This window comes from Sipha flava, unplaced genomic scaffold (assembly GCF_003268045.1).
Source record: "Sipha flava isolate LNK unplaced genomic scaffold, YSA_version1 115_pilon_pilon, whole genome shotgun sequence".
NCBI classification, from domain to species: domain Eukaryota; kingdom Metazoa; phylum Arthropoda; class Insecta; order Hemiptera; family Aphididae; genus Sipha; species Sipha flava.
Window position 1 is genome coordinate 23,692 of NW_020271739.1, and position 21,107 is coordinate 44,798.

Here is a 21,107-nt window from a genome sequence, read left to right on the forward strand (position 1 = left end):
CGTTTGTGTGTATGTGTATATTTAAACAAAACAGAAAACCACTTAGAAAAACCACTGTGGTTGTTAAGTTCTACTTTACATCAATAGGAAGTCGCGGGGTCAAGTTATAGGTGACGCAATGGTAATCGTTCAAGGGTAGGTCTTACAAGGTGTAGGGTGCAGCAAATATTAGAGATTAGCAGGGTCGGTTGCTGAGTGCAGCAGCGACGACGTTTTCCGCGTTTCAGCATTCTATACGGTGGGTAATATTATAGGGCGCGCGCGCAAAAATTATTCACACACCGCGGTCATCCACCACAGGTGTTCCGTGACCGGGAGATATCTATCGTCGACAGCGCGTGTACGTGACGTCAACGCCGTCACCGCGCTCGTATCACAAGCCATTTTTGCCGCGCTCCCTCTGTAATCCGCGCGCATATACGTTATTGTGATTGTCGTAAGGTTCGTGTGTGTGTGTGTGTGCAATATTTATCGTTTGTTGTCTACAGTTTATTCCTCTCTCTTGCACGCATCCATAGTATTTTCACACTCTCCATTTACATAGCATTAGTGCAGTGCTGCGCCCAGCTGTGGCCGTCAACTGTCGAAGTGGTCGTACAAAGTAATCGCGATTGTAATATTACTGTCATTTTTATTAAATATTATTTTTATTATAACTGTTTTCATACTCAATATGTGTGCATTGTTTACCGTTTAAACAAAGTTAAGTTTAACTGTCTCAAACGCGAACAACACTGTCCGCGGGTTGGCTGCGAATTTTCTAATCTCTCCCTTTGAAACGTTATATTTTCTACTAAACCCTTCCACATAGGGACACCAACAATGTGTCCGGCCGTTATTACGGGTAATATCTCGCGATGGTGTACGTTATGGACGTCCGAGTGAAATGCTAACATGGTCCGATCCAGGTTTCTTGGCAAACCGCCCAGGACGCGGTGTCCGAGGACAATGGTCCAAGTCGGTGTGTCGGATTTCGTGGACAACGAGGCCAAGAACGCCCGAATGATATCTATCGCGTTCGATGTGTTCCGAACAACGTTAAAAAATGACGGAGAGGTGAGTTCTTTCTGGAACAATGGAAGTGTTTGTAGCTACTAGTTGCACGCAACCAACAATAAGAAAACAGATAGCAATATTTAGATTAGTTATCTGGTAGGAATATGTTCCTGTAGCACGCCAAATACAAGTTGTTATCCCCTCTTGAAAAAATAGAGTCACTACACATCCCTTATCATTGCTCCACCACCATCAGAACTAGAACGATTGTCGAAGATAATGCGATCGGTTTTTTTTTCTCCGTATTTAGCAACATGAGTTCCGAGAATTCAGTAACAACTGTGATGATAGAGCTGCAGCAGTCAAAAACCAGATCCATAGTGATACGACTGAAATACTATGCGATCAAAATGCCACAATGAACGATGTTTTTAGCAGACACGACCCTTTGCTGGTTAGTAAAATAGTTGGTCACAATTTGAAAATTCTTAATCGTCTTCCAAAATTATCTTTTACTTCAAAAAGAGTGCTCATACTTATTTGTTGTCTATTTTATTTTTTGAAAATATTTAATTATTTTATTTAACAAAACATTTACTGAGAAACCTATAATATTTTTTAATTTAACAATACAATTAAACATATTTAATTTTTTTATCCATATACCTAATTTAAATTTTACTCTTTATGTCTTTGTCCGGAGACTTGTCTATAGTTGTAAAAATATGCTGTTGAAAATAAAATTATTTAAATTATTTGAATGTATTCAACCATTGTAATATACTTCTTAATAATAAATAAAGTATTAATAACATATGAGTATCTGGTTTTAGTTTAGTTTTTAAGTACCTACTTAAATAATTGATATTCTTAGATATACGTAAAACTAACTTAATATAGTTATAAATATTTTATTTCATTCCTTTAAAATATCATATTTGTAGTTTATGTTGAGTCAAATTTTACTCATACTTTACATTTAGTTTTTCAGTATTTAGCATGATTTTTTTATTTTATTTAATCTATAAATATTTGTAGTATAAAATTTATTAATCTGAGATATTCCTATTAAATGTTAATTTTTTACTAATATTTTTATAAGTACTACTAAACTAAATTAACATACAAATCCAATAAATTACTTGTATTTTGTTTTTATTATGTTTCAGACACAACCTAGTATTAATAGTAAAATGGAATATTTGCAAGCTAAACAGGAAGCAAACATAAAGTATGAACTTCATAAGTCAAACAAAAGTATCAGTTTACCTTCAGTTGTATCTTGTTTAGATGACAATCTTAACTACACTTACGCAAAATCATGCAAAGGAGGTTTATACTTATTTTTAATTTTATTAGTAATTAATAATCTTAACTCTCAAATGTATTTTAGGTCCATTGAAAATGAATCAGACTAGTGGTGAAGTACAATGTGGTATTTGTGGTGTTATTCGTTTTTATAAATCAATCTCAAAGACTAAAAAATATGGAGCTTACAGTTGTGATTCTTGCAGAAAGTTTATGGCCAAATCAATTGAAAATCAAAATATTATTAATCGTTGTAATAATGAAAGAGGTAATATTTTGATTTTATGATTAGTATTTCTTTATTTAACTATATTTTTTATTTAGGAATAGGCCAATGTCGTATTCCAAATGGGCTTAAATCTCAAAATGGAATGACAAGAATTGTATCAATTGATTCTCGATGTAAAGCTTGTTGGCTTCAGATGTGTTTAAAGCGATTAAAGTTACCAGAAACAACTGTTGAAAGACTGTTAGACACATTACCTCGTGAAATGGTCCCTGTACTCATTTGGGTCTTAAAAAAACCAGATCCATGGACAATAAATATAGATAATAATCTTAAAAAAAAAATTATCAGAGATTATAAACTTCACAAAGAAATAATTAGTGCTTTACAAGGTAATAGAAATAATATATACCATGTATACATTTTAAATTAATTAAAAATTAATATAAATAACTTTTTTGTTTTAGATGAAGACAGTGATGAAAGCAATAATGATTCCTATAGTAGTGAAAATGACATAGATGTTTATTCTGATCAATTGGATTCAGATATTGAATATACCATGAAAAAAGGATGTATTACAAAAAAACAGAAGAGTGAAGAAAAATCAAATAATAAAATAATTAAAGGAAAAAAAACAAAAAAATTGGATTTATCTAAGGATGTACAGCAAAATGATATTAAGCGAGTTGTATCTCTACGATCCACAAATGTTAATATGTCCAATTTATTCGAAACTAAAGGTAAATAATTTATTTTAATTGTTTTTTTATTAATCTTAACATAATATAAATTGTTTTGTATTTCAATGAAGAATTAAAATCTGTTAACTCAAAAGGCCCCAGAATTAAACACGTATGTCGCAGCGCTAAGTCTGTTTTGGGAAAAACACCTGCAACTTTTGGAAATGTTGATGATAAGACTGAGGATCTTGATGATATTCTAAGTAAGCTTTTTTTGACTATTTTTTTTTTCCAATTGAATTATTTATATTATAAATAAATCTTCTTTTTGGTATTCAACCCTTAAAATTGGTTTTGCCATTGGATATTCGTTTTCCACTCTTCTCTGTTCCCAGCTAGCCTTTTCAGTTTGGTATAACTTGTTAGTTCAGTCTCAGAGGTCATTTACTTGACAAATAAAGTTCTCGGACACAGTGGCGTATATAGGAATTAATTTCGGGGGGGGGGTATGAAAAAATATATACTAAATGAAGGTTATAAATTAACTTATTTTTAATAACTATGAAAATTAGAATACATAAATTTAATTACAAAACAAAGTCTAATTTTCGAGGTAGGTTTGCAAAATTATTTATCACTTCTTCAGTGTTTATTGAAATACTTCGATGAATTGACATGAGAGATAATCCTGTTAGTCGATTTTCGCTTGTACTATTTCTCAAGCACGACATCAATCTTTTCAATATCGAAAACGATCTTTCTAATGACGCTGTTGAGACTGGTAAAGTTACTAATATTGACATTAAGCACCATATATTTGGAAAAAAAATCAACGGATAGTTTATTCAAAGTATCAATAGCAGATTTGGATTTCTGACAAACCACGGAACATTTGCAATTATTCTGAGGACTTTGTTTTGGATAATTTGCATTTTTTTGATGTGCGAGGATGCACAATTACCCCATACCGGGCAAGCGTAGGTAAGAATTGGGCGTATAATTTGCTTAAAAATTAGGAGAGAGCATTTTTTTCCCATACTAGACAGTTTGGTTTTAATGAATACATAGATTAAAGAAATGCACACGTGGGTCGTACTAACCATACATTTTGGGGAAGTTGAACCCCCCCCCCCTTTATACGCCACTGATCGGACTTCCTCAGTTCCTTTTACCTTTAAATATACCTTATATTATTCCATGGGTTAGTTCATTTTCGTGTCTCAATATTTATTGCAAACCCATTATGTTCAATCTTTTTGTTCTGATGGCTTTGAGTATTTCTCTTTGTTCATCTATTTCACTGAGTATGTTTTCCTTGGTATGGTGTTGTATCTAACTCACTCTCAGCATCCATCTCCAACACCACATTTCAAAGCTTTCGACTGTTCGTTGTTATGCCTTATTTAATATTCATGTTTCACAACCATAGAGTGCCACACTCTATACATATACTTTCATGAAACGTTTTCTCATCTTAATACTCATGTTATTGGAACATAACAATTTTTTCTTTTTCCTAAATGCTGACTTTGCCTGTGCGATTCTGGATCTTATTTCTATGACGCATATTCCATCTTGGTTGATTATACTACCTAGGTATTTATAATGTTCTACTTGTTTAAGCAGCTTGTTCCCTGTTTGAATATTTATCTTATGGATTCATTCTTCTTTTTGGCACATGATAAGTTTAGTTTTTTGCCAGTTGATAATCAAATGATATTTTTGAAAGCAACTCATAATTTCTTTCAGTGCTTTTTTCAAATCATGGTCATTATTTGTTAGTAGTGTAATTGTAATTGTCAGCGAATCTTAAGAAGAATATTATTTTTGCGCCCAACTATATGCCTATAGGTTAGGTTAGATTAGGTTCCCAATATTATTTCTGTGCAGTATTTCTCTTATTTCCTTAATAGTCTGTTCGATATAGATATTAAATAGATTTGGCGAGAGTGGACAATCTTATCTTACACCCTTCCTAATTACCACATATCGTAGCTAATTAGTCTTTGTATAAATTATATATTATCCTTATATCTCTATAGTCAGCTCCAATTCTTTTTAAAGTATAAAATAGTTATTTTCATGGTACATTATCAAAAGCCTTTTCCAAATCTATAAACGCTATAAATGTGTCTTTATTAAATTCTATTTGTTTTTCTATTAATATTTTTATTTTATTTTTTTAATTTTTTAATTTTTTTTTTTTGCTTCTATAGTACCTTTGTTCCTTCTGAACCCGAATTGATAATCGCATAACTTTTTTTCTACTATGTTCTCAATTTAAGTGCATACTATTTTTATTAGGATTTTGGCTGCATGTGCCATTAAACTTATTGTTCTGAATTCCTTACATTTATGAGCCATTGCCTTTTTAGGTATAAGTATTATAATGCTCTCCTTGAAATCTTTGAGGATCTCTCCCGTAATGTATATATTATTCACTAATTTAAATACCTCATTCTGTACTCACATTTTAGATTAGTGCCATTGCTATGTCGTTTATACCTGCTGCTTTACATGTTTTCATTAGCTTCAAAGTTTTATTGAACTCGTCTCTTAAGATGACTCCCCCCTGCATATCTGGGTTATTATTATTATTTTTGGCTATTTCACTTGGTAAAAAATTTCTTAATTATGTTAAATTCTTGATCCATCCTATTATTTCTATGAAATTGTTCCATTTCTTGGCACTTTTCTTTTAATCATACCTCTCTTGCAAATTTTGTTTCTCTATTATTTTTATTCTTTAGCTCTTTATATCTCTGTATTCCATGATTATCTTTGGTGTTTTTATACTTGGTCATATGACTGTACTCTGCAGTATGCCATTTCGATGATATAGAACTGTTTATTCACTATTATTTTATAAATTATCGAATCCACTTCTACTAACCAAGATACCTTTCTTGACAATAGTTGTCCTAAAGATGATCTTTTAGTGAGGGTGTTTATTGGTCTGAATTTTGATGTATGAGATCATCAATTAATTCTTCTGCAATATATTCGCTGTTGACATTATAAATTCAAATACCTTTGGTTTTATTGTTGTCTGAGTCACAACATTTAGATTACTTTGTAGAATTGCTGTTCTTGTATTTAAATCCTCCGATTTTATATAAATGTCTCCTGTTCTTTTAATGGTATTTGTTATCAATATCTTGGGTGTTGGATTTCTTTTTAGTACCTGTGTATAGGCATGTTTCTTCATCTCTATTGAAGTTTTGCTCTCAGTGTAAATTGCTCTTTTTTGCCATCAGTGTTTGACCTTTTTCTCTCTCGTAGTCTAGACGATATTGGTCAAGGTTTTTCTTATTATTATTATTATTACTATAATATAATAATAACATATGAAATTATTTATTGATCAAAAAATTTTCTTATTTATATTATTATTATAATGTAATGATTATATATAAAATTAATATTATTATGAGCTGATCAAAACCACCCTAATCCATGCACATTATTATCAATTCAATTTCGGTTGATGCTCTTATCATTTTACTATATTATCTATATTACTGTATTATGTACAAAAAAATAATTATTATTATTGTGTTACTGTTTAGTTCTATTTTATATAGTTATTAACTCTATTGTATAATATGAATAAAAAAACAAAACAAAATAGCGAAAACTGTTGCCATAAATGTAACAAAAATAAATATTAGCTAACTCTTTCATAAAAATAGAATTACTATTAATTTGATTATTTGATTTATTATTTAATATCAAAATTTGATTTACTTATGAACTCAGGTAAATGCATTAAATATATTTAGAAAAAGTATTATTTATCTAGGCATTTGAATAATTAGTACATATTTTTCAGAACATTGACTTTCAAGCCCAAGTAGTAATTGAAATGTGTTTTTACATTGTACATTTTTTTCATGAACCCCTCATATAAACTAATATTTAGTAGTAGATATCAATATTTTCATGAAGAAATAAACATAAAACGAGTAAATTTCAAAGTACCTATCTAAATCTTGTTATTTTTGTCATTAGAATTAATTAGATAAAAAATGATAGTGTAACTTGTATCCACTTACAACAAATCAAAGAACTGGTTCATCACTAGTGCCACCACCATTGTATAATACAGATATATATTATATACAGCATTTTATAATAATATATTATAATGTCTATAATATTATTTATTATTCATATAATCTGTGGTTATATCACACAACAATAACAATTATTTTTTGTACATAATAGAGATGTGTCGTTCATGAACGAACTAGTTCAATTGAACTATTTACCCAAGTGACCGGTTTCGTACTAGTTCACTTTTGATGAACAACTCGTTCACCTTTTACTTTGTATGAGCTAGTACCTTAATCTTTCATCAACGATTCGTCAATACGGAGTAATAATTATTGAACTAGTTCGTTTATGAATAATTCTTTGATTGGTAGTTCAGAACTATGATGTCCTTATTTATCAAGTTGATTTTTAATCATATAGGATTACTGTATCGGAAAATATTTGAATATTTTATTTCTTGTTGTAAATATTCATCATATAAATAAGTATGCCTGTATTATATGAAAATAGTTAGTAGCATCAATTTAAATTCATTGAAGTTTGTTAATTTCCTATAAACTAAATAGTTCATAGAAAATTATTATATTATCAAAGTAATGTAATTTTAAACTGTGCTTTAATTTATAATATAGTTAAGTATATGTGTTTATATTTAGTGTTACCAGTGGATATTAATTCATTACAGTGTATTAAAACTGATGGAAATAATCCAGAAAATAAATCAAGGTATAGTGGAAAATATTACAAATATATTTATATGAAATTATTATTTAGTATTTAATATATTATTGTTTTAATTTTAGTGTTACCAATACTATGGACTTATCTAGTACTATAAAATATTCAAAAATATCAATACCCATTATTAAAGAACAAGATTTTCACCTTTCTTTTCAACCAAATGTAAATAATAATTATTATTAAACATTACATTTCCTAATAAAAGATATATTATATTGATAACATATGTTTAGAGAACTCTCCAAGATCTTATGTTGCAAGATCACCTAAATGCAAACATTGAAAATTCTGAAGATGACATTACTGTTGATTTGAATTTTCGAGAAAGTTATGACCCAGATAGGATTGCAGAAAATGGATTTGCTATTGTGGGAACAGAAACAATGTCAGTACCTCGACAAGCAGTTTGTTATTTATGTGGAAGTGCTGGAATGGAAAAAGTAAGTAATTTATAGTATTAATTTAATAAATATTTAAAAGTTATTATTATATTAATCATAATGATATATATTGCAGTTAATCCATTGTGTTTCTTGTTGTGAACCTTATCATAAGTTTTGTGTCGATGGTGTTGGTATTGGAATTTCATCTCACGAAAGTGAATGGTCAAAAATTAGTTGGACGTGTCCTAAATGTAAGGTAAAAATATAATTGCAGTCTAAAGGAATAATGGAAATTCAAAGGGAATTAAATTTGTATTCAATTTTATAAATTATTATTTAAATAATGTTAATATTGAATTTATTTATTTTTATTTTATTAAATATTAATGTATTTTTATTTGTTGTTAAATATAAAAAACATCAAATCTATAAAATTAACTAAATTCTAAATGTTTTTTTTTTCTTCAGATTTGTAAAGGATGTCAAAGTAGAGGTAAAACAAGACCAAAATTAACTTGTCAAAGGTGTAAGGATTCCTATCATGATCATTGTCTTGTTGATAAAATTGTATATGATCGAAACAGGCCATGGGTATTATGATTGAATTCATATGTTGTGCAACTGAACTTGACTAATTATTTTTTGTAGGCTTGTCCACCTTGTAGAAAATGCAAAAGTTGCCATGTTCCTCGAGTCGATTACTTTGTTGGTAATTTAGCTTTATGCTCAGTATGTTTTCAATTAAGACAACGTGGTAATTTCTGTCCTTTATGTCAAAAATGTTATGAACCTGATGATTTTGAAACAAAAGTAAATAAAAATATTGTTTTTCTTATAAGATAATTATAATTAGATTATATTGTAGATGATGGAATGTGCTACTTGTAAACATTGGGTTCATGCAAAATGTGAAGGATTATCAAATGAAAAATATGAAGTCTTGAGTACATTACCTGACATTGTAGAGTATGTTTGCAAGTAAGTCTAATTATATTGTTGCACATAATTTCTAATTATAAAAGATTTACCCTCTGAAAATGTAATGGATTTAAAAATCCATATACCCAACCAATTTTTATAAAATATAATTTAAATTATGTGTTTTAAAAAATATTTTTATTTTTAGGATTTGTATTACAGATAGTACAACCCCGTGGCGTATATATGTTGATGAAGCATTAAAAAGTAGTTTTATGACTGTTCTAATAATTCTTGGAAAAAATAAAAAAATATGTGATCTCATCAAATGGAGTCCTCAAAAACAATCACCAGGTTGTGTTTGTAAAAAATTGATCACTCCAAAATTTCCATCTCTTGATGGACCTAATATTGTTACACCAAAAGCAATTGATGAAATTCCTAAGCAATGTGTTTGTCATGGATTGGAAGGATGGTCTAAAGGTACTCCGACTCTAGTTACAATAAAACAAAAAGTAAATAACAATGAATATGAGTCCCTTTGTCAATTTAATGATGATATGTTAAGTACTATTAATAAGTTCAATGTGCCTGAACTTCGAGAAGAATATAAAAAAATTGTTTTTGAAGTTTTTCCCTGGTTTAATTCTAAGTTTGAGAAGAATTCACCCCATAAAAGTTCCTATTCATCAACATCATTACCAATTATAAGTCCACCTAAGTTTATTCCAAAATTATCTTTTAATTTACTCAATTCTGATATTAAAGCTTTACAAGATATAATGGGTAATGATGAAAATAATTATTATTTGACCCCAAAAATTGATGATACAAGAGTCTGCCAGTTTTGCAAAAAAATAGGTGAAGGTATGCCAATGCGAGAAGGAAGACTTCTTTATTGTGGTGATAATATGTGGGCTCATGCCAATTGTGCTTTATGGTCTTCTGAAGTTTTTGAAGAGATCGATGGGTCGTTACAAAATGTTCAGCTCGCTCTTTCTAGAAGTAAAGTAGTAAGATGTGTTGTTTGCAATGAAAAAGGTGCAAGTGTTGGATGTTGTTATCGAAATTGTGTTAAAACTTACCATTTCCAATGTGCTAGAAAAGTATTTTGTTTATTTAATGAAAATAAAACTGTATATTGTAACAATCATGCATCTGACACACGTTTTAGTGTTAAAGATTTTACATTGGAAAGACTGATTTACATAGAACAAGAAGACATTAAACAAAAACGTACGGAAAGTTCTGATATTCACATTTTAATTGGTTCATTATATATCAATTGTATTGGAAATTTGCACCCTATTCTATCTGACAGTGTTGAATCCATTTTGCCTATTAATTTTCAAGCTAAAAGATATTATTGGTCAACTAAAGAACCATGGAAACTGATACAATACAATTGGACTACTAAGATAGAAAATTATGTTGAAAAGTTAAAATTTGATGAGCTTAACTATACTATTGATCATGATAAACAAGAAAATGAAATTGATGTTATTCAGGCTGAAAATGTAGGAATTAATTTGTTTACATCTATTCAAGTAGATAATTTACAAAAATGTTATGAAGCTTTAAAAAGACCATGTCCCATTGATGATAATTTTCAATCTAAACGTTGTAAAATGGATAATATTGATTGTTTTGCTTATCAAAACTATGATACAGATTCTGAATTTGAATCTACTATAGATGAAACTTCTAGAATGGAATTATTTTCCAATAGTTTTGGACAAAAGCCAAAAGCTATTCCACAATTAGATGGATTATATGATACAAGTGACAATGAATCAGAATTTGAGTATTATCAACTAGACAATTTAACAGATGTGATTGATGACTGTACTAACGATCAACCTGTAAAATGTAATCGATGTCATCGGACATATAGAACTAGTTTAAGTTATGAAAGACATTTAGCTAGTTGCAATTTTGATTATGATATTGGCAGTGATAGTGAATCCAGTGATGATGATAAATCTGAAAAAAAAGTTGATGAACATTGTTTGTTATTTAAAGAAGAACATGCTGTAAGAGTAGAACTTTTAAAAGAAGATCATATTATCCCTCAACAAAATTACACCCCTGTTGCGCCAATGCAGTCTGCACAACAGCAGCAACAACCACCACCTACTGTGATACTTCAGCCAATTCAAACTTCATTTGTACAACCTTCTATACCTGATGTTCATTATATAACAATAAATAGTACTCCAGCTCAATCAGTAATGCCATGTTTTCAGTATCAAACTACACCACCAACTGTGTTAGTACAGCCATCAGTTGTTGATCCTACTGCTATGGTACTAAACAACCATTCAGTTAATATGTATGTATCTCAAAGTAATAACTTAATATTTAGTTCTCAACCTATGATAGTTGGTTTGGATCAATATACTACCATGTCTTCAAATTATACTTTTTCTCAATCGCCTCAAATATACCAGCCTTCAAAATCTGTGGAGCCTATTTCAAATCAGTACTATATCATTAATGCAGAGCCAACAGTTCCAAATGAATGGCCATATAATATTACATCTGAAGTAAAAACTGAACGTAAAATGGTATATACACAACCAAAAGTCTATACAAATCGTAAGTTAAAATTAACTGAGTGCTATGACACCAAAGAAAATATACCTAATAGCTTAGTACAATCTGTAGAAAATCAAGCTTATGGAGTTATGAATATCATAAGAAATGTAAATCCTGAACCATGGAAGAGACAAACTATAAAAACATATCTTCCTAAAAAAATTCAAGAACAGAAAGTTTCACCTAAAAGAGCTGAAGAAAAAAAAATACTTCCAAAAAGTGTTGAACCTCATTCACCTAAATTATTAACTTCGATAAATATGGTTATACCTTCAACACCTGTTAAAAATACAATTATGTCTACCAAAATATACAAAGAAAATATAGAATCATCTCCAAAGAAATTTCAATACTCATCACCACCAAACATTTTGCCGTCTACTATAAAATCAGAAAATACTATTTTTTCACCTTCAAAACTTGATCATAAAACTTCTAATTCTTCCATAAAAACATTAAAAGTATCACCTTCACAAAAAATAACAGAAAATATTAGTTCTACATTAAAAATAGAAGATAACAGTTTTTTACCTACGAAATTGCAAAATACTCAATCTTATAGCTTAAAAAACTTTGATAATCCACCACTGCCTCAATTATTTGCTAATAAATATATTTCTTTAAATAAAGAAAACCCAATACCAATACTGGAATCGGAAAGCCCATTCACTCATAAGTTAAATAAAGAAAACCCAACACCAATACTGGAATTGGAAAGCCCATACACTCAAAATTTGAATAAACCATTATCAACTAAACTAAATGAAGAAGTCCCGCCTTCTGTAGAAACTTATTCATCCACATCAGTTACAGACATAAAATCATTACCAAAATTAAAAAACCAACCAATCACTGTAGAAAAATCATTAATTAAAGATGTAGAAAATTTACCACTTGGATTATTTGAAAAAGATAAACTGTCTACCAATGGAAATTCTCACTCTAATAATTCTGAATTTCTTTCATCAAATAATCTTAGATACAAAGATATAAGTGAAAAAGTATTTTCAAATGAGAAATTGGCATCTATTCAAGAAAAATCTCAAATTCAAACACATATAGGGTACCAGTGGTCATCAGCTGCTGCAGAACGGGAACGTATAGTACCTCATCTCATGTTTGAAATGAGTTCTGCTGATGGTGTATTTTGTAAAGATCACTCACTGGTTGAAATTTGGTCTAAACTTTTCGAAGCTGTTCAAATATCAAGAAATGAACGAAAAATGCCCCAGCTATCTTCAAGTAATCCATACACAAGTGATATAACAGCAGCAATTCGTTCTCTTGGCCTGAGCAATAATTTTTTGAAGTACCTTTTGGAGCAGCTTTCAGGTGCTAAAGAATTTGTTAAATATAAAGCAATATATCATAAAGGTGTTGACGTTGTTGGCTCAACTACAGAAAATCCTTCAGGGTGTGCACGCACAGGAATAGTTGTTAGAAAAAACAAATATGACATGTTTAGCTGGTTAGCTTCTAGGCATAGAAAACCTCCCAAATTATTAGCAAATAATGAAGACTTTGGTGGTCGTCGTGCTAATTCTTTACCTAATGAAATGAAGTATAGGAATATGAATAAAGCGTTAACCAGTACAGTTGGTGTCTGCCGATCTGATATACACGGCCGCGGACTGTTCTGTTTGAGAGATATTGAACAAGGCGAATATGTTATTGAGTACACTGGTGAAGTGAGTATAAATATTTCTTTTTTAAGTATAACAGATATGCAATTTTGTCAAAACTTTTAGGTTATTCGTTCGGAAGTGAGTGATGTGCGTGAGAGGCTTTATAACAAAAAAGGAATAGATTGTTATATGTTCAGGATTGATCAGGATATTGTTGTAGATGCCACAATGAATGGAAATTCTTCTAGATTTATTAATCACTCATGTGAGGTAAATATATCATTAGTTCTAATTATATTTGTTACTTTTAGATGAACATTTATTATGATTTATGATCTTACGAAATATTTTTGCTAAACAGCCCAACTGTCATTCTAAAATTGAAACAATCCATGGTAAAAAACATATAATGATTTTGGCCAAAAGAAAATTATTCCAAGGCGAAGAACTCACATATGACTACAAATTCCCATTAGAAGATGATAAAATATCATGCCACTGTCTTTCGAGGAAATGTCGTAAATATCTTAATTAATTAAATTTGTTATTATTTTTTACTTTCTTTTCATGCTTACACCTTTATTTATAATCTGATTTTTTTTAAGCATGATGTAGATCTAATTAAGTAGATTATTAAATTAACTATTTTTATTATTATTATTATTATTGTATACTTGTATTTATTTATCTTTGCCATTTAATGGAAATTAATAAATATTTCTTTACCATTGATGAATTTTAATATTTTTTTTTTTGTTTATTATGTATAACTGTATATCATTCAATTAAATTTCTATATCACATATTTATTTTTATTGTAGATCTAAAATGAAAATTTGAAAATGTAATTGGTTCATCAATAATATAAATTAATATAATAATACACTATATTAAATAACATTAACTTAAGATCACTTGATATTTACAGCTATTGTTGAAATAAAGAACTAATTATTATATGATTTGTAAGCATGTTTAATATGTATTTTCTTATAATTTAATGTTGTACTATTGATTATATCATTTTATGTTACATATGTAAAACTTGTTATTTTAATATTCTACCTCATAAGTTTATTTTTATACAAAATTGTCAACTAATTTAAGGTTTATTAATTTTTTGTCTTAACTATCACTTTTATGATATAATGTGATAACAAAACATAACAATAAAATATGTATAACATTGATAATGCATTAAAACTGTTTTTTTCAAAAAGAGAAGCCACAAATCTAAAATTCTATAAAAGTGCAATTTTTAATGACAATAAAAGAGTATGAACTATTTATACATATATTTTGTATTTATATCAAAGGCTTGACATTTGATATTATATTAATATTCTAAAATTTTTTAATAAAACTATATGTAAAGGGCTTATGATGAGTTGATAGCTTTACATAATGCACTAAATTAATTAAATTACATTCAGAAAATTATGTACAATTTTAGAAAACTCATAAAATTAGCCAGGATCATATTGAAACATTGTTTATTGCTTTTCATTGTAACATGTGTTGTGATTCAACTTGTCAATATTAAGCTGCTTACAATTAATTGTATTTAGATTTTCACAATATGTTGTTTTACATGTAAAAATTATATAATGACTTAAATTATACTTATATATATATATATATATATATATATATATATATATATATATTATACTTCATGATTATATACAGGGACGGACGCAGAAAAAATTTCCGGGGGGTTTTGAAAAAATAAAAATAATTACCGTCGGGCCCGTATTTAAAAATTTGGCACCCCCGGGGTTATACAGATAAAATTCGTACAAATAAGGATTATAATAGTTAAATTTACGTAATAACATTTTTTATATTTTTCATTTGGCCTGACCTAATAAAAGTGTCTAGTTTCGCTAATGAAAATCGGGAGTCATAACAAGCAAAATGAAGCTGAAAGCCAATAAACAGACATTTGTGCTTCGGCTGATGTTACGGCGTGGTTTCCCCCACTCCTATAATTTGATAATTTCTATATGAGACAACCATAATATCGTATTATAGTGATTTGATATGATATATTGATAACAGCCCATAGAGTAACTCTATGTAACAGCCTATCATTATGATAGTGGTGAATAAATTACGCGCATGCACGGAATGTTAATGGTGCATTCCTGTGTTAAGACGCTCCTCTAGAGGTACGTTTATATCACGTCCAAACTGTCTGTACGCTATCAACACCTGTCGGTCTATGATCTGATCAGTTTTCTTTCAGGAAACTTTATCGTTATTGTTGTCCGTGGTTCATTTAACTAAAGTACGTTTAGAGATACAACTACCTTGACGTCACCACTTTTATCAATACCTTTACTTTCAAATTTGTCGCCACTTGGGTTGCTTCTGCCAAAGTTAAAGTAGAAACTTAATAGTATACTCCGAAATGTTTGAATCAAAAATCTAGTTTTCCCCCTTGGTATAATAATGAGCTTAAAACATTAATCTTGAAGAAAAAACGTATTCATAAAGAGTTCACAGTTACGAATGATCTCTTTAAGTATAATGAATTTCCCTGTGTTCGTGTTTTATGCAAAAGAGAATCCAAAAATTGTCGTACCCAATATCTACATAAAATTCAGTCAGATCTCACGTCGGATCCCAAATCTTTCTGGTGTTATATCAAAAGTTCTTATTTGTTTGTCTTCTTTGTTTCTATAATGGTATATTAAAATCCGTGGAATCGTGTAAACAAACTGATGTCATACACCGATTTCAGTAAAGCATTCGATTCTGTAAATCACTCTCTACTATTAACGAAGCTGCGGTTGCACGGTATTTCTGATCCTTTGTTATCCTGGTTCAATAGTTATCTATCAGATAGAATCCAAAAAGTTAGGATTAATGGTTTTTGTCACATCCCTTTCCTGCTCTTTCTGGCGTTCCTCGAGGTGGACATGTCTCTTCCTTAGTGTTTGCCATCTTTATTTTGGATACTGGTTCTTGTTTTAAATATTGTGGTCACTTACTTTTCGCTAATGTTTCGAAGACTGTTATCTTATTCAAAAATATCTTAATAATATGTTAAGTGTATTGATAACGGTCTGAAATTAAATACTTTCAAATGTCTAAAAATGTCCTATACCCGATCTCGCAACAAAATAAATCATGACTATCATATACTTGATGATAAATTGGTTGAAGTAAATACCATTCAGGATCTCGGAGTTATTTTTCAATCGAACCTTTCATTTTCGTCTCATATTGATAAATCGTGCACCAAAGCTTTAAAGTGCCTTGGCTTTTTAATCAGATGCACTAAAGAATTTAATGATGAACATTGTCTTAAAACCTTGTATGTGTTACTAGTCAGACCTCTCTTAGAGTATTGTTCAGTTTTATGGAACCCCACGCAAATTGGATATATTGAATCACTGGATAGGGTGCAAAAACGTTTCTTGCGGCTCATTGGCTATAAGAAACGACCAGTGTTGGGGAATAACTTAACTTAAGTTACTAGTTACTGTAACGAAATTACTTTTTAAGTAATTTGATGGTAATTTAATTACATTTTATTGTAAGTAATTCAAATATAATTTAAATTACTTATTTGTAGTAATTATTACTAAATTACTCGTTAATTTTTTTTTGTTTAATATATGTTAAGAACAATAAAAGTTTAAAGGTATATCTGTAATGGAAAAATAAAGAGCCACTGACACCCTTCAAAGTGAAATAGAATATTTCAAACCTGTTAATGATAATACTTTAGAGCAAAATCAAGTTGAGGAAGTCAATGATAACATTATTTTTGATGAAGATATAAAACATGAGCATTCTAACACTGAACTTAAACGTTTTTTATTTACTCCTTTTAATGGTGATTTACACCGCAGGGGTACCCATATGGGTAATGGGTGTGACAATCCCGTGGACTCCAGTTATGGGGACGGGTAGCCTGAAGGATATCAAATGTCGTCTCAGATAAGTACAGTAGAACCCCTCTAATCCGCCCTCGGTTGGTCCGCCACTCCGGTTAATCCGACCATAGTACTATTGATATTAATACTTTAAAAATACATTTGGATTTTCCAATTTATAGTTGATTTATAAAATTAATTGCCAGTTTAATATTTCCCTTAACGCATATCCACTTTAGTAGTTTAGTACTCCTTTTGTTACGACTGTGTTCTGTGTTTATAACGTGTATTATATTTTATTATATTATTAAATTACGTACGTATATAATATACATACATATTTGTTTTGCATTGTGTACAGTTGTGTGTATTTTCAACATGTCAGGTATGAAACGTAAACACGTTACTCTTTCACTAAATGAAAAATTAGCAGTGCTACAAAGACTGGACAAAGGGGAATCACTTCAAAAAATTGCCAAAGAACTCAATGTAGGCGTTCCGACGATAAAAGATTGGAGAAAAAATCGGAAAGACATTGAATCATATACAGTGACTATAGATGGTGAAAACGCTCTTAAAAAACGCAAAACATTGAAAAAACCTAAACTTGAACTGCTTGACAATGCATTGTGGATGTGGTTTTGCCAACAAAGAAGAAAAGGAACTCCAATATCTGGGCCCATAATAAAAGAAAAGGCAATAGCTTTGCACAAAAAACTAGAAGCCGAAAGTGAGTTCGCCGCTAGTGAAGGCTGGATTGATCGCTGGAAAACCTGTCATGGCGTCCGGTTTGTTTCAATTTCTGGTGAAAAACTATCCGCTGATGCTGAGGCAGCCAAGAATTTTTCTGTGAAATTTCAAGAAATTGTCGAAGAATATGAACTGTTACCTTGCCAAGTCTTTAATATAGATGAGACAGGCCTAAACTATAAAATGCTGCCAAACAAAACGCTCGCTTCATCAAATGATACCGTTGCAGGAACGAAACTTATAAAAGATAGGCTAACCATTGCTCCTTGCAGCAACGCTGACGGTACACACAAGCTTCCTTTGTTCGTTATTGGTAAATCTAAGAAGCCAAGGGCATTCAAAAACATAAATTTATCTTCCTTGCCGGTTTATTATCGCAGTCAAAAATCTGCTTGGATGGATTCCAATCTTTTCAAATCTTGGTTTATCGATGAGTTCATTCCATCTGTTGAAAAATACTTGAAACAAAAAAATCTCCCTGTTCGTGCTCTATTTCTATTGGATAATGCACCATCACATCCATCTGAGGAGGAATTAGTGAAAGAGGACATAAAAGCTATCTTCCTTCCTCCAAATGTCACATCACTTATTCAACCAATGGATCAAGGAGTTATAAAATGATTAAAGAGGCGGTATCGCAGAAAGTACATCAGTTCAATTTTAGAAAAGTCCGAAGAAGGTTTTAACATATTTGAATCAATGAAATCCCTTAATATCAAAGATGCTATCTATACGATTGCTGATTCGTGGGAGGAACTAAAACCTGACACTATGCAAAAATCTTGGCGTAAGCTTTGGCCGGAAGTTATGATTGAAAGTGACCAGATCGAAGATGAACAAAACAACGACACGCAAGAAATAATAAAAGATCTACAAAGTGTACAACCGAATTTCCCTGCCAGTGAAGTTGAGGAATGGATTGTCCAATGTGACAAAAACTGTGAAACAAGTGAAAATCTTAATGACGATCAGATTATTACCGCCGTTTTGGAAAATAACGGTGAAGAAACTGTGAACGAGGACTCGGACGGTGATGCTGACGAACCCCCTACCCAGATTTCACACACCGATGCCAAGAATGCTTTTGATATTGCCCTTCAGTACATAGAGCAGAGCTCAACCTCAACACCTATGGACATTTTGTGGATCAAGAAATGGAGAAATATTGCAGCTAAGTCTAGAATTACATTCTCTAAACAAAAATCTATAACTGACTTTTTTTCTAAGTAATTTATATTAAAATAATACATTTATACAATAGTACATTTATATGTGTAATTATTTCTGAATACAAATAAATTTAATATTCAATTCTAAATAAAAATTGTCTGTATATTCTGATAATCCGACCTTTTTCGCGTTCCGACCATATCTCCAGTCCCAAAGGTGACGGATTAGAGGGGTTCTACTGTAGGTAACTACTAAGATCGTGATACTGAAGCCCGTCCCCCCTTCCTTCCCCACACATAGTGGAGGACCCTCCTTAACGGGGGTTGCCGTAGGGTCAACAACCCCACGTGTAAAAAAAAATTTGATAAAAAACAGCTAACCATGCCTCGGATGAATAATGGATTAACGGATTTAATTATCGGAACTTGGAATGTGCGATATCTCTACAGGACCGGCGCCTTAACAACAGTCTTATCGGACCTTGACCGATATAGACTGGCGATTACAGTTATTCAAGAAGTAAGGTTGACTGGCACAGGAGGAACTAAACATGAAAGAGGAGTTGGTTTCATAGTAAATGATCAAATACTACAAAATGTTAAGAGATTTAAAGCTAACAATGATAGAATTTGCTACCTAGAAATGCAATGTAAATGGTTTAAAATAATACTAATTAACTGCTATGGGCCTACAAAAGATAAAGACGAAGACCAAAAAAGTGAATTTTATGAAAATATAGAAAGAATATATTGTACACTACCAAATAACCACATAAAAATAATGATCGGAGACTTTAACGCAAAAATTGGAAAGGAACCAACTCTCAAACGGATCATTGGAAAAGAAAGTTTACACGATACGTCTAACAACAATGGGGAAAGGTTAATAAACTTAGCTTTAGCATTAAATATGATAATCAGTAGCACCTGCTTCTCTCGCCAAAACATACATAAAGAAACTTGGGTATCCCCTAACGGAATGGTTAAAAACCAAATTGACCATGTACTGATTGACGCAAAAAGGAGAAGATACATAACGGATGTAAGAAGTCACAGGGGAGTAAGCGGTAATTTGGACCATTTTTTAGTGAAGATCAAAATCAAAATAAGATTAGCAGTTAGAAAGAGGAAAGAAAAATTGTTTAAAAAGCAGTTTAATATAAAAGAAATAAAAAACCCAGAAATAGCCAAGAACTTCAGAGAAAATATTGCACAAAACATACAACGACAAAAGGAAACAACGGAAGATAATGCTGACACTCAATAGAAGAACTTAGGACAAACTATAAAAACACCGCAAAGAAAATACTGGGTTTCAAACAAAAAGAAAAGAAAAGGAATAAATGGTTTGATGATGACTGCAAGAAGGCTTTAGAAGAACGAGATAGGGTTTACTTCATAATGTTAAGAGATCCAAACGAAGAAAATAAAATACAATTGGCTAATATGCAACGAGAAGCAGAAAAGACCCTGAGAATAATTAAAAGACAATGAGAAAGACACAAAATTGAATGAATTGAAAGCAATTACAGGAGTAACCCAAAAATTTTCTACGGAGAAGCAAACGAGCTAGGTCGGTTTCAAACAGAGGACAACTATAATAAAAAATGATGATGGAACATTAATAACAAACCCAAACGAAGTGGTCAACAAATTCAAAAGCACCTTTACAGAATTACTAAACAAGAAGAACATGACAACAGTAATACCAGAACCAGATATAATAAAACAAGATCTGATCGAACCAACAGATGACGAGACAGAGTG

The 21,107-nt window shown here is 30.5% G+C and overlaps 3 protein-coding genes across 7 annotated transcripts; all 3 read left to right on the forward strand.

Annotated features, from left to right (window-relative positions):
* Positions 1–353: 353 nt before the first annotated feature.
* On the forward strand, positions 354–14,204 carry LOC112691547 (histone-lysine N-methyltransferase trithorax). 5 transcript variants are annotated; one of them, XM_025565843.1, is made up of 17 exons: positions 354–1,056; positions 1,307–1,450; positions 2,166–2,328; positions 2,390–2,572; positions 2,629–2,922; positions 2,998–3,273; positions 3,369–3,476; positions 7,926–7,995; positions 8,073–8,172; positions 8,244–8,450; positions 8,527–8,649; positions 8,862–8,984; positions 9,042–9,203; positions 9,259–9,371; positions 9,520–13,597; positions 13,658–13,804; positions 13,896–14,069. In XM_025565843.1, the coding sequence occupies exons 1-17, from the start codon at positions 895–897 to the stop codon at positions 14,067–14,069; spliced, it is 6,627 nt and encodes a 2,208-aa protein (XP_025421628.1). In that variant the 5' UTR covers positions 354–894. The 5 variants fall into 5 exon arrangements, with proteins under 5 accessions (XP_025421628.1, XP_025421636.1, XP_025421621.1 ...); XM_025565836.1 differs by having other exon boundaries at positions 355–1,056; positions 3,345–3,476; positions 13,896–14,204; XM_025565869.1 differs by having other exon boundaries at positions 966–1,056; positions 1,157–1,450; positions 3,345–3,476.
* A 3,595-nt stretch (positions 14,205–17,799) lies between these two features.
* Positions 17,800–18,792, forward strand: LOC112690937 (jerky protein homolog-like). The gene has a single exon (XM_025565049.1). The coding sequence runs from the start codon at positions 17,800–17,802 to the stop codon at positions 18,790–18,792; it is 993 nt and encodes a 330-aa protein (XP_025420834.1).
* A 930-nt stretch (positions 18,793–19,722) lies between these two features.
* LOC112690947 (craniofacial development protein 2-like) lies at positions 19,723–20,834 on the forward strand. The gene is made up of 2 exons (XM_025565058.1): positions 19,723–20,407; positions 20,608–20,834. The coding sequence occupies exons 1-2, from the start codon at positions 19,723–19,725 to the stop codon at positions 20,832–20,834; spliced, it is 912 nt and encodes a 303-aa protein (XP_025420843.1).
* The last annotated feature ends 273 nt before the right edge of the window (positions 20,835–21,107 follow it).